Source organism: Magnolia sinica, chromosome 5, assembly GCF_029962835.1.
Source record: "Magnolia sinica isolate HGM2019 chromosome 5, MsV1, whole genome shotgun sequence".
In the NCBI taxonomy this organism is placed as follows: domain Eukaryota; kingdom Viridiplantae; phylum Streptophyta; class Magnoliopsida; order Magnoliales; family Magnoliaceae; genus Magnolia; species Magnolia sinica.
In genome coordinates, this window is record NC_080577.1 from 12,983,307 (window position 1) to 12,997,629 (window position 14,323).

The 14,323-nt window shown below is 40.2% G+C and overlaps 2 protein-coding genes across 2 annotated transcripts in view; both read left to right on the forward strand.

Moving 5' to 3' along the window:
* Positions 1–14,323, forward strand: part of LOC131246947 (uncharacterized) — a 168,106-nt gene that overhangs the window by 14,850 nt on the left and 138,933 nt on the right. Inside the window, exons 13-19 of the mRNA XM_058247407.1 lie at positions 10,701–10,772; positions 10,896–10,961; positions 11,540–11,605; positions 11,709–11,744; positions 11,892–11,938; positions 12,960–13,339; positions 13,440–13,635. Coding sequence (XP_058103390.1) covers positions 10,701–10,772; positions 10,896–10,961; positions 11,540–11,605; positions 11,709–11,744; positions 11,892–11,938; positions 12,960–13,339; positions 13,440–13,635 — 863 coding nt within the window. The remainder of the gene's footprint in view (positions 1–10,700; positions 10,773–10,895; positions 10,962–11,539; positions 11,606–11,708; positions 11,745–11,891; positions 11,939–12,959; positions 13,340–13,439; positions 13,636–14,323) is intronic.
* On the forward strand, positions 4,788–6,584 carry LOC131245480 (uncharacterized). The gene is made up of 2 exons (XM_058244972.1): positions 4,788–6,026; positions 6,328–6,584. The coding sequence occupies exons 1-2, from the start codon at positions 5,660–5,662 to the stop codon at positions 6,360–6,362; spliced, it is 402 nt and encodes a 133-aa protein (XP_058100955.1). The 5' UTR covers positions 4,788–5,659; the 3' UTR covers positions 6,363–6,584.

Sequence of the window (14,323 nt, forward strand, 5' to 3'; positions counted from 1 at the left end):
CATGACAAGTTTGAATCAAGGGCTATCAAGTGTAATTTTTCTTGGGTACTCCCGTACCCAACGGGTATACAAATGTTATAATCATGTTTCCAAAGACGTTATGTGTCAACTGATGTCATATTCTTTTAACAAACTCCATATTTCTCTAAGGAAAGGAAGTCTTTACAGTTTGAAGAAAGCTCCATGATTGCTTTTCCTATTATACATGATATTACGATTGGAGTTGGGGAAATGTTTGTGCAACGTGCAAGTCGGCTTTTGTCGGACGTTCTAGACGTGGAGATAGAGTACATACGAATGTAATATCTACCAATCCTCCTGATTCGTCCAAAGATAATCATTCTTTTGAGTCCTTGCCTACACCATCAAATGAAGGTAATTTACCTGTTTCTCTTCGTAAGGGTAGCCATTCATTGCACACTACCCTATTTTCAACTTTGTTTCGTTTAGTGGCTCATCTCATTCATTTCAACAATTTGTGTCTTTGTTGTCTATGTTTATTCCTCATTCTTTCCAAGAGGCTCTAAGTTGTGATGGGTGGAAAAGAGGTTTGGAAGAAGAGATGGTTGCACTATCATAATCAAACTTGGACATTGGCTGAATTACCTATTAGAAAGTAGTTGGGTGTGGATGGATATATACAGTAAAATACAATCCTAATGGCTCAGTGGATCGTTTAAAAGCCTAGTTAGTTGCCAAAGGGTATTGATGTCGGACGGATGACCTATCCTAGAATGATGCAATGAGATCATCAACCGATTAACTAGAACAATTTAAGTACAAAATAATGCTAATCAATCATAACCTTAATGACTTCAAGTATTTAACTATGCTCAGATTCAAGACTAAATCACAACCCGTCGGTTTCTTATAAAACATTATTAGAGAGGACCTATGGAAGGTAGGACTTCTATCTAGCATAAGAATTGATCTAATTTTAAAGGAAATCTCTTGGTTTGTTAAAGGGTTCAAGAACTAGGGTTTTGGGATTTTGGAAAATTTTCGGTTTTTGCGAAATTAGGGGATTTTGGGAAAATTAGAATTAGGGTTTTGAAAGTTAGGTTTTGAGAAATAGGGTTTTAGAAAACTAGGGTAAAAAATTGGTTTTTAGAGATTAGGGTTAAATAGGAGAATCAAATGATGAGAGAGAGGGTAAGGCTGACCGTACGAACAGGTGGATACGACTGGGGGGGGGGGGGGGTGGGAGTTTGGGACAGGTTAGGTTGTGTGTGTATGGATTGGAAGAAGGAAAAAAAAGTGGAAGTTGGGATTGTTTGCAGATGGAGAAAAAAGAAGAAAGAACTAGAAAGGGAAGAGAGAAAATGAAGAAATACCTTTTGATGGAAGAGAATGAGAGAGAAGGATAACCTAGAGTCACTCCATGGCATCACACCAAATCACTCCAATCACAATAGGTTTTACTTCATCACAAAGCAAAGAGAAAGAAAAAATTTTAATTTCATATGCAATAATGGGCGAGGGTGTGGACATCCAAGCCTTACATAGTTTCAAAAAAGACTTTTTACAAAAAGACGCTCTCAGATAAAAAGTTTAACATAAAAACGCTCAATAAAATAAAATTTGTTCCTAACTCCCTAATCTTAACGAAAATATAATATAAACAAAAAAAATCACAAAACATATAAACAACTAAATGAACTAAATTATTTTGTAGCCCATGATTAAGATGTCCAATGACGATGATCCAGTGGTCAGAATGGTCCAAGTGGGTAGCCCACATGCATCTTCCCAGTGTGGAGCCTTCAAAGATGCATAATCATGCACGTGGAGTCTTCAACAGGCAAGCACTCGAATTGGGCCCACGGGGCCCCATGTAAGCATCACCTAGCCATAAAGAAACGAGAGCCCTCCTCCTCTGGTATACTCTGACTGGTGCTTAGATGTCCTCATTAGGTACTCTCAATCTCTTAGCGTCGACTATTTGAAGACCTTCTCACCTGTGTGCTATGACAAAGCTTTACTTGGTACATGTGGTTGTTTCCATTTTTTGCAAATTTAGATTAACCATTGTATCATTTTGATGTGAAGAGTGTTTTTCTTCATGGAGACTGGTTGAAGAAGTTTGCATGAAGCAACCACATGAGTCTGTTGCTCATGAGAAGTCAAATAAGCTATGTGATGAGGACATCGTGCACACGCACGCCCGCACACCAACACCCCTACGCACGTACGTACGCAGAAGGAGGACCCCACAATCAATCTGCCTCAATGACGATGTTTAGGGAGGGCTTCCTAGCTAGAAGACAAGTTTTGGTTCAAAAATGTGGGCCCAATAGTCAAGAAAAACCCATCAGGGGATCTCATGATCGTGGCCCACTCGTCGGATTGATATCATATTTTAGGTTTTGCTTATTGTTATTATTTAGAACATCATGAATGCTTTAGATTTCTTTGTTTGGTTTTTATTTTAGTTTACTTCATCGCCAAGTAATAGGTTGCGCACGTGGTGCGAGTTTTTGGGGTATAGGGTTTTCCCTATAAATAGGCGCCCCTTATAGTTCTTTTCATTCATTCAAGTTTAATAAAAATTCCTGCTTTATTTTTCTGCTCTCTTCGTGAGTTGTGGAAGAATTCAAAAGTGGGTGTGAAGCCCTCCTTTCTTTAAAGGGCTAACTATCGTGATGTGAAGCCACATCTATCCCCATCCGCCCCTACCCTCTTCCATCCATATCTCTCATCTTCTATCATCATTGTTGCTTTGAATTTTCTGGCTTTTGCAACTATTCACCCCCCTACAGCCAGTTTCCAAAATCTTGACATGTAGGAGGGTTGAGACTTTGGCGGAGCATTACGCCTCAACCTGACGTCAGATCGTCGTCAAACTTGGAGGGATTGGAGGTCTCCCCTCGTCGACCAAGGCCTAGGTGTCACTTTAGGGAGGCGGACTTCCATCACACTTGCGACCAGCCCACCTGCGCACGTGCGTCAGCCCCGAGTCACCATTTGCACGCAATAGCTTTCTCCGAGTCAGGTTTTCCTCTAGTTTTCCTCTTTTCGTTCATATTTCCCAAACCCTAGCCTTAGTTTGCATTAGCGCTAATTTATTTGCCCCTTTTTTTCACCCTAGGGTTCCTTGAATTGAAATTAGGGAATCCCTTGGATTATTGACTGTTTTTTATGCATGTGTGGTTAATTTCTATTTCCCTTTGACATTGTTTAGTTTATAATTTTATTGGTCCAATCCTAGCCTGTGTCGGCCTGGACCCGCATAGATTCCCCTTTTAATTGAATGATTTGGATTGTCATGTGGGATGTGGAATTTGTGTAACTGTTTCTGAATTGGTATGATCTAAGCCTGAATTCTTGCATCTCATACTTAAATTTCATGTCCTGCATCACTATGTAGTCTTAAAAAATCAATTTATGAGCTGAAATAGTTTCCAAGAGCTTGGTTCGACAAGTTTAGTAAGGTGGTGTTCGAATTTGAGATGAAATGTAGCCAGGACAACCACTCTGTCTGTCTTTGTAACGTATAGTGAGATAGACACTATTGTGTTGGTTGTCTTTGTAGAGATCATCGTGATAGGCAATGATAGTAAAGGAATTGACAACTTGAAGAAATTCGTGTAACAACATTTCTATATGAAGGACTTGGGTCGTCGGTATTTCTTTTGCATTGAGGTGGCTAGGTCTAAGGTAGCATCAACCTGTCACAAGGAAAATATGTGATGGATTTATTGGATAAGACAAGTCTGCTAGGAGCCAAACCCACCGAAACTCCCATGTATACAAATAAAAAAAGTGTGGATTAGAAAAAGTTAATTGATTGTTTAGGGAGATATTGTTGACTTATTGGAAATTTTGATTTATCGAACGATTGTTTGACTTGATATTACATATCTTGTTAGCATGGTTAGTCAATTTATGCAGACTCCCCAAGTCCCTTATATGGAGGTCGTGCTTCGTATCATTAGGTATTTAAAGGGAACTTTTGGTTGTGGTATCCTTTACAAGCAAAATGACCATCTTTAAGATATTCTGATGCAAATTGAATTGGTTCTCCGTCTAATAGGCAATCCACATCTGGATGTTGTATTTTTGTAGATGGAACCTAGTTACTTGGAAGAGTAAGAAGCAAAGTGTTGAGGTAGAATATAGGGCAACAGCCCATGCAATATGTGAACTCATTTGGCTAAAGACATTAATGTGTGAACTTGGGTTTATAGTTGAGGTTCCCATGAAGTTGTATTGTGATAATCAAGCTATTAGAAAGCTCACATACCTTATATATCCATACCTTGTATATCTTGTTTCTATAGGTAGAGAATTCTGCGTTTATTCTTTCCTTGTATAGATGATTGTAATATCTATATATTCAACCCCATTGGGTCGTCTAAAATACACAGAAAAGCTTCTGCATCTCTTTGCTTTCATGGTATCAGAGCCTCCCTGATCCGAAACCGTCCCTGCGTCGTCCGGTCACCACCCCTGCTGCGTCTGGCAACTGCCCCTGCTCATCCGACCGCCCTTGCATCGTCCGGCCGCCCCTCCTGCATCATCCGGCCGCCCCTGCTGCATCGTTCGGCCAACCCTGCTGCATCCGGTCACTGTCCCTGCGCATCCGATGGCCCTGCATCATCCGGCCGTCCCTGCTGCGTCGTCCGGTCATCCCTGCTGCGTCCGGTCACTGTTCCTGTGCATCCGACCGCCCCTGCGTCATCCGGCTGCCCCTGCTGTGTCGTCCGGCGATCCCTCTGCTTCAGATCTGCTCCTCCTGTCCTAGATCTGCTCATCCGAACCCTGCTACTGTTCGAACCCGCTGCTGCTCCAGATTTGCTGTCCAAATACTGTTGTTGTTCGAACCTATTACTGCTGCTGTTGTTCCATCCTGTTCCAGATTTGCTTGTCCGAATCCTATCTCTGTTCAAACCCGTTGCTATTGCTGTGTTATTCTGCCAGATCCAGAAACTACAATTGCTTGGGTATCTCCTGCTGCACGGTACATCTTACACCTTCTGCTGCAACTCTTTGAGTACTTTAAATTACTTCAGAACAATGGACAAGAACTCATCACGTACAGAGGCCCCACGTTGTAGTTTTAATGGTACCAACTATTCTCTATGGGCCATCCATTTCTAGAACTTCCTCAAGGGTCGTGGGTTGTGGGGATTCATTGATAGATCTATTTCTATCCCCACTTCCACAGATGTCGAAAAATTAGCTGAGTGGGACATGAACAATGGACAAATTATTACCTGGATTCTCGATTCAGTCGATCGGTCTATTGCTATTGGCCTCACACCTCATCGCACTGCTAAGGCAATGTGGGAGCACCTCCAAACAATTTATCAACAGAGTAGTGCGGCCCGGTTATACTGCCTGAAACAGGATCTCATTAACCTTACTTAGGGTGATGACAGTATTCAATCATTCTACTCCAAAATTGTCACTATTTGGATAGAGATGGCTATGATGGATCCAACATTTCCTCATGACTTTAAGATATTCCAATCTATGCGCGAGAGTGCGCAAGTACGACAATTTCTTATGAAGCTGCGTCCGGAATTTGAGCATTGTCGAGCTACTCTCTTGAACCGTAGCCCTCCCCCTTCATTGAATTCGGTTATTAATGATTTATTGGCTGAGGAACAACAATTGAAGGTTCTCTCTTCCTTCCTCAACTCCGGGGTCATCTGATATGGTGCTTGCTCTGTCTACTATGACACCAACATGTGGTTCCACTCATTTGACTTGTCGCGGCTGCAACAAGGTGGGTCATGTTGTCTCTCAATGCAAAGAATGGTGCGCTTATTGTCAACGGACTGGTCATGGTATTCAGGACTGCCGTACACGTGCCTATGCATCTTCTTTAGGCCGTGGCCGTGGTGGTCGTAGTCGTAGCCGTAGCCGTGGTCATGCTCTTTCTGCTACTACTACCACTATTTCTTCCGAGCCGTCTGTTAGTGGTTCTCCACCTACTGTTTCTGCTGAAGGTATTTCATCTCCGTTGACTCCTGCGATGCTCCAACAAATCGTTCAGGCCCTTTCTGCGGCCGGTATGTCAGGTATATCCCCATCTCCTACATGGTTCTTTGATTCGGGTGCTTCAAATCATATGACTGGTGTTGTATCCCATCTTCATGACATTCGTCCCTACACCGGCAATCAGGCTATTTCTACTGCGGATGGCACTGGACTACCAATTCAGTCCGTTGGTTCATTGACTTTCTCTCCTTCTGCTCATCGTCAATTCACTCTTCCTGATGTGTTTCATGTCCCTATCCTCTCCTCCAATTTAATTTCAGTTGGTTAACTCACATCCAATAACTGCTTAGTGATATTTCTTCCCAACTGTTGTTTGTGCAGGATCTGGCAACGGGGAAGGTACTTGGGAAGGGTAGGCAACATGGTCGTCTGTATGTGCTGGACTTTGATCCATCTGTCACTCCGGCTCGTTGATTCTTTTCTCCATCTTCATCAGATATTACTTCAGCAAATAAATTGTGGAAACTGTGGCACTTTCGCCTGGGTCATCCTCATTCTGATCGGTTACTTCAGTTAATTTCATCTGGCATGTTATGGAATATTTCTCTTAATAAAAATGATTTGGATTATTCTTGTTCTTCCTGTTGTCTTTCAAAAAGCAAGTGTATTCCCTTTTCTTTAAGTATTACAAAATCATCTTTTATGTTTGAACTTGTGCATACGGATGTCTGGGGTCCTTCACCAATTATGTCTCTCTCTGGATTACGATACTATGTTATATTCATTGATGATTTTACACGGTACACTTGGATTTACTTTCTTCAATCGAAGTCACAGGTTTTTGAAAAATTCAAGTTATTTCACTCTATGGTGAAGACTCAGTTTCAGGCTGCAGTTCAAACTCTCCGCTCTGACTCATGGGGGGGGGGGAATATCTCTCAACCGAATTTCGTACATTTCTTCAAGGTCATGGGATTATTCATCAGACCACCTGTTCTGATACTCCACAACAGAACGGGGTGGCTGAACGGAAAAATCGTCATATTATTGAAACTGCCAATACCCTAATGACTGCTATGGGTGTTCCTCATTCCTTCTGAGCGGAAGCCATGTTACATTCAGTCTACTTGATTAACTGGATGCTAACCAAAGTTTTGCACAGTAAATCTCCCTACTTTGTTCTCACCGGCTTACCTCCTGCATATTCCACATTCCGTGTTTTTGGTTGTATCTGTTATGTTCACCTGGCTTCACGTGAACGTAATAAACTATCTCTAAAATCAGTCAAATGTATGTACTTGGGATTTGGGGAAACTCAAAAGGGTTTTCGATGTTTTGATCTTGTTTCTCGTCGTGTTCGGATTTCACGACATGTTGTTTTTTTTGAACATATTGCATTTCATTCATCTCCTCCTCCTCCGCACACTCCAAACTTTTCTGGTCTAACCACCTTTCCTGAAATTCCATTTGCCTCGAGTACTCTCCCTCGTCCGTTGTAGGTTTACTCATGTCGACCACGTACAGATCCACCACATATTACTCAACCCGAACCTACTGTACCTGTTGCGGATCCCGAACCTACCTCGATACGTCGTTCCGCTCGTGAACATCGAGCGCCTGATCGCTTGATATGCTCTATGTCTGCCATGAATGCTACTCTGGATACTGTTTCTATTCCTACTTCATATTCTCAGGCAGCCACTTATGATTGTTGGAAGAAGGCTATGGCAGAAGAACTTGCGGCATTGAATGATAACCATACATGAGACATTGTCACTCGACCCGCTGACTAACAGCTAATTGGTAGCAAATGGATTTATTCTATCAAGCTCAAGTCTGATGGATCATTGGATCGATACAAGGCTCGACTTGTCGCTCAGGGATACAAACAGGAATACGGAATTGATTACGATGAAACTTTCGCTCCTGTGGCCAAGATGAAAACTGTTCATACCCTTCTGGCTATATCTTCTGTTCGCTCATGGCCACTCTTTCAGATGGATGTGAAAAATGCCTTTCTTCATGGAGACTTCCAAGAAACCGTATATTTGAAATCTCTTCCTGGCTCTTTAAATCCCGACAATAAGGTATGTCGCCTAAAGAAAGCCCTGTATGGCCTCAAACAGGCACCGCGGGCATGCTTCCAACGCTTTCACGATGTTGTTACGGGTGCTGGCTTTACTCAAAGTGGTCATGACCCATCCTTATTTTTGCGCACCACTGCTCACGGCATTGTTATTATTCTAGTTTATGTTGATGACCTCCTACTGACTGGTAGCGATACTACTGGCATTTTGGCTTTAAAGGAAGTTCTGCAAGCATCCTTCAAGATGAAAGACCTCGGCCATCTAACATACTTTCTTGGACTTGAATTTTCGCGTTCCAACCGTGGGATTCTGGTCAGCCAGCGTAAATATACCAAGGATCTTCTCGCCTTGGCATCATTGACGAATCAGAAGACAGTTCAGACTCCTTTAGAACTTAACGTTCATTATGGTCGTGATGATGGTGATCTACTTGCACAGCCCGATTTATACCGCCGTCTGGTTGGGAGTCTAGTTTACTTAACTATGACTCGCCCTGATATTGCCTACGCTGTCCAAGTCGTCAGTTAGTTTGTTTCTGCTTCTCGGACTCTTCATATGACTGCGGTGTTGCGCATCCTACGGTACCTTCGTGGCACTCTAGATCGATCTCTGTTCTTCTCCTCCACGGCGACTCTGGATCTTCGTGCTTATTCGGATGCTGATTGGGCTAGATGCGCTCTCACACGAAGATCTACCACTGGCTACTGTGTTTTTCTTGGCACTTCTCTCATCTCTTGGAAGTGTACGAAGCAAGCCACTGTTTCCAATTCGAGTACAGAAGCCGAGTATCGGGCGATGTTAGCTGCGTGTAGTGAGCTCGTCTGGTTACGTGGACTTCTTTCAGACTTGGGCTTTCCTCTACAGAATCCCACTCCACTCCATGTCGATAATCTCAGTGTAATTCAGATTGCCTCTAACCCGGTTTTTCATGAACGGACGAAGCATATTGAAGTTGACTGTCATTTTATCCGCGAGAAATTTCAGTCTGGGCTCATTTCTCTTCCACATGTGGCATCCCATGATCAGATTGCTGACATTCTCACCAAGTCCCTCAAGTCTGCACGTCACTCTTTTCTTGTTGGCAAACTATTACTTGTCGATGACCAGCATTAGTTTGAGGGGGGATGTTAGACAGCTCACATACCTTATATATCCATACCTTGTATATCTTGTTTGTATAGGTAGAGAATTCTGCATTTATTCTTTCCTTGTATAGATGATTGTAATATCTATATATTCAACCCCATTAGGTTATCTAAAATACACAGAAAAGCTTCTGCATCTCTTTGCTTTCAAACCTCTCATATTACCAACAACCATGTCTATCATGAAAAGACCAAACACATTAAGGTTAGCTGCCATTTCATTTAGGAGAAAGTTGCTAGCAAGGAAATTTGCATGCTATTCATCAAGTCCTAAGATCAATTGACAAATATGTTCACGAAAGCGCTAAGTCGTAGTCAACTAAATCGTCTCTTTGCCAAGTTGGGTATTCATGATATATGGGTATTCATGATATATGTATGCTCTAGATTTAGGGGGAGAGTTATCAGATGTGGGTCATTCTATGGCCCATCTACGGCCCATCTATGTTTAGGACAAAAGGGTATTCTTGCTTTTGTTACTAATGGGATTATTGTAATTATTGAAAATCATGTCAAAAAATAAGAGAGGAGGAGCTTGTGAACCTTAATCTCTCATTTTCTTCCTCTTTTCATTCTTTCTCCTCTCTTCTTCTCTTCTCTTCTCTCTCTGTCTTTCTCTTTTATCAATCATGCCACAGTTCTATATATTATTTTTGCAACGGATTGAGTTGTTGCTGAATTTGGATGGTACTCGGTGTCACAACCTTAAGGGCCTGGTCTTTAGGCTTGCGGGTTGGGCTTTGGCCTAAATTTCCAGCATAGTAAACACGCTACCCATTATTTGTTGGGCTTGGACCTAAATTTCAGGCCCAATTAATCATGGGCTTGACATGGGCTTTACTTATTTTCATGGTTAATTATTAGAGAAATGATAAAAATGAGTGGAGGGAAGGTAAAAACTAGGGTTGCTAAAACACTAGCTCTGATGCAATGTAGAGAACAAAGAAGAGAGATTTTGGGAAATTTGTGTTCAAGAGAGTAGTGCTCTCAAAAATATGAGACATGGATACACGATATACTCTAATAAATGCAAAAATCCCATCCCTGCCAGGACTTGACCCAATTCTCCCAACATCCCATCTTACCTATCAAAAAGTAATAAATTGTCATTTGCAAGCCTTCCATCAATTGTACTTGGCAAGCTTTGATTAGAGTCATTAGACTTAGCTAGGGGTTGGTCCCTTTAACATTTGTTTCTTAAATGTTGCTTGATGAACATTTTCTTGACTTTCTCTTTGCTGCATTCCTGTTGAATCTTGCCCACTATTTAGCCCTCACTTATCCTTCAAACTTATAGGAAAGTTTTGCATAACTGTTTTGTAATTTCAGCAATTTACGTTTCAATATTTAGTTAGCATTGTATTGGAAAACAATTTATTGGAGCTAATATTACTGTATATTTTGTTGTATGAAGTAATGATTTTTGTTTGAATGGTTAAGTTCGATCAAATATTTAATCGCATGCATTCTTTAGGGACATAGCCTTGTTATATTTTTTGTTGTTTGCTTTTCTCATTGACAGAGATCTCAGCTTTAACAAATTGGAAGGAAACATTCCAAGCACCTTCAAAAGCCTAGAAACGATGGAATTCATGTAAGCAATGTAATCTTCAGATATGGAGTTTCTTCTGACCAGTTTGTAAGCTAATTCCATTACAAAAGAAGAAGAAGAAAAAAGAATCATTCACAGCGAATAGAATATGTGGCTTTTGATTAGGTATTTGACTAGCAACTTGCTAACTGGACCTGTACCACAATGGATGCTGAATAAAGGAGCAAACATGTATGTTTCTCATACTGGATGCTTACTATCACTTTATGATCGTTCAGCTTTCAGTAACATATCTATTATTTATAATGATAAGTCAATTCTTCTTGTGTGACATATTTACACTTGAGTTCTTGCTGCTCTATTGATCTTTCATGCATCCTTTTCACTTTATTTCTGATGAGCAATTTATCTTTAATATTCTTGGAAAAGTTTGCATTGCATTTGGGGTGAAAATGTAGTCTCATGGTGGATGCACGCAAATTCTCCATTCAAATTTCAAATTGAAAAAGTTGTTTTATCTCCTGGATTTCGGAAGTAAATGCTGACTTGCCCTTTCTCCTCTCTAAAATTTTGGAGAAACTCTCAGAACTTTTGTCGTGCATATCTTGTTAACGTGCCAATCTCCTGGGCACTGTTTGTCTAATTTTGCCATTGAGTTTCTATCTCTTCCATACCTTTTGATTGATTATCATGGCATTACTTCTTTTTTTTCCAAACACATGAAGGGTGTTTTTTAGTACCAAGATTCTTTATTTACTTTCTTCCCAGGAAATTTTTTGTTCAGATTGCAATGTAATATTGTCTTTCAGTGACCTTTCTTACAACAATTTTACATGGGAAAGACCTGGATCATCTGAATGTCCACCCACAGACATGTAAGAATTACTTCTGTTTAGTTTGGCTTTTGTACTTCAGCTTCACTTGGATTTCTTCTTTTTCTTTCCATAATGCTAAATTAATCAACTTGTATCTTGACAGCAACTTGTTTGGAAGCTCTTCTGCAGGGAACAATACGTAAGCTTCTTAAGTACTTCAGTGGGGAACTACCTTTTAAGTTCAAGATAACCATCAATGTCTACTTTAACTAATTTAAGTCAAAGAACACATGTTTAAATACGATTTTGTTACTCGCATATTCTTGACCTCACATTGCTGATGCAGAAATGGTGCTTTTCCATGCTCAAAGGATAACTTCCATTGTTCAAAACGTAAGTTTGTACATTTCGAATTAGAACATGAGGTTGTAGCTTGCAATTCTTCTTCTTCTTCTTCTTCTTCTTCTTCTTCTTTTTGTCCTTTGGTTCACAAAACTGTCTTTGGGGTTTTCCTCGATATTCCTTTCTATGTATGCAGTTAGTGTAATCTATAATCAGATCGAACCAACACATTCTATATCCAGTCCAGTTCAATGTAAGGGCCAAATGATCAGATTTAGGTCAGACTTAACAGAAAGACAATAACATGGAAGATGATAACAGTTGGGGAAATACAATAAAATGGAAATTAACAATAAAATCCTCACTTCTTGGAAAATAAAAAGTAAAAACTGCTTTGTATCTAAAATTTGACCTGACTACTGTGAAAAAAGAATTGATGTGACTACCATTTAAATGGGAAAAATGTGCTAACTGTGAAAGCAAACTATTTGTCCCATGTATGTGTGTTTTTCCTCTCGTTTGAAGCGGCTCTTCTTTTAATTAAAGTATTCATGGTGGTTCAAGACTCCAAGTAAATGTTTTTATAAGTATTACTGAAAAAGAAACTTCTAAACGATTACCATTGAATGAAACATACCTCATAAAGAAACTTCACGATGGAAAGGTAAGGCTGCATTTGAATATGTTACTGAATTGAACTGTAATAATTAGTACAATAAGATGGAAATGATCAATTTGCAATTAGCTTCCCTAGTATTCATATTGAGGCGTTAGGCTCCAACTTGCAGTTTTGGTGGTAGGACCAGAAAGGGATATAGCTGAAATTTTAGGGCTACTTCCTGGTTATGATACTGAAGAAGGAAATTATGATGGGGTCATTTCCTCTCCATTGATGTCATTATTGCAATTCGACTCAATAGTGCATCCAATGCAACTTAAATTTGCATGGAGAGTGGTGACCTGAATTTGATTAGGCTGATATGAAGAGCTGAATGAATCATTTAGCTTTCTATTTTATTTTTCCCTTGATCCTATCCTATTAGTATTAATTTGATGTCACTCTTTTGGGCAGACTTTCACTCCTTACATATAAATTGCGGTGGAGATCGGATAGTTATCAACGGAAACACCACCTATGAAGAAGATAAAGAAACATCTGGTGCTTCAAAATTTGCTTTGAGTAGTGGAAGAAACTGGGCGCTCAGCAGCACCGGAAGCTTCATTAACGACAAGTATTTCGATGACTACATAGCCGAAAATAAATCCAAACTCTCTATGCCCAACTCTGAATTGTACACTAGGGCACGCCTTTCTCCTATCACCCTCACATATTATGGACTTTGCCTTTTAAAAGGGAATTACACAGTGAAACTCCACTTTGCAGAGATAATTTTCACAGATGACAAAACATTTAATAATCTTGGGAGGCGCATATTCGATGTTTATATTCAGGTAGTTAATTGCATCACAGATTTTTTATTTTATTTTATTTTATTTCTTTTAACTTATGGTATTCTGGTCTTACTAAAAGGTCTAAATTACTTCAATGCAGGGAAAACTAGTTTTGAAGGATTTCAATATCAATGATGAGGCAGGTGGTTTTGGTCGTGCAGTCGTGAAGAATTTTACTGTGGCTGTGAATACTAACAGTTTGGAGATCCGCTTCTATTGGCATGGAAAAGGGACAAAATCCATCCCTGATAGGGGAACCTATGGTCCTCTAATATCAGCTATATCTGTGGACCCTGGTATGTTGCTATTTTGCATCTGAATCTTCTTATTGCTATCGCTTATGCTGCAGGTAAGTTGATCCTAACGACTGGCTCACTACGAACCTCTTTAAGGTGCATGTTCGTAAAGAAAGACTTATAGATGAGTCTTGGGGGAAATAGCAAAACGACGATTGTACTCAATTTGGAAGATTGGACTAACCATAAGATCAAAAGGAATACTTCGTAGTCCTCTTATTTTACTTGAATATAAAAATTTGAAATGATTCTGGAAAGGTTTTCATTTTAATCAGTAATGATAAATTTTTGTTAAAAGCTGAAAATCCCTGAAAGACAGAAAAGGACTTGACACCTCTTGTTTACTGTAGAATCTTCTTCCAGCTTGGACTCCCAAAAAATATGAGGGAGAAATTCGAGAGGCAGACCTAATGTCTTTTACCCCCTTAATCCGTGTGGCAGGTCTTATACAGGAAGCCAAGCTATTTCTCCATCTTATCGCATTAAAACGGTCATCCTACTCTACAAATGGGCCTTGGGAGTTCAACAATTCCACTACAAGTCTCTCTCTCCACAACCCAAAGAGTTCACACCCTGATCCATAGCTCAAGTGGTAGACTGAGTGAAAGATACCTCGTTTCAACACTGAGGTCTTGGTATCGATCCCTAGTGGGGGTGGCTAACAGTGAAGTATGAACTGACAGTGGGT

Excerpts from the sequence above, each read along its gene's own strand:
- LOC131245480 (XM_058244972.1), top strand. The coding sequence starts at position 5,660 with ATGGTGCTTGCTCTGTCTACTATGACACCAACATGTGGTTCCACTCAT. Across the intron at positions 6,027-6,327 it reads TTCTGCGGCCGGTATGTCAG|GATCTGGCAACGGGGAAGGT; the intron begins GTATATCCCCAT and ends TTGTTTGTGCAG.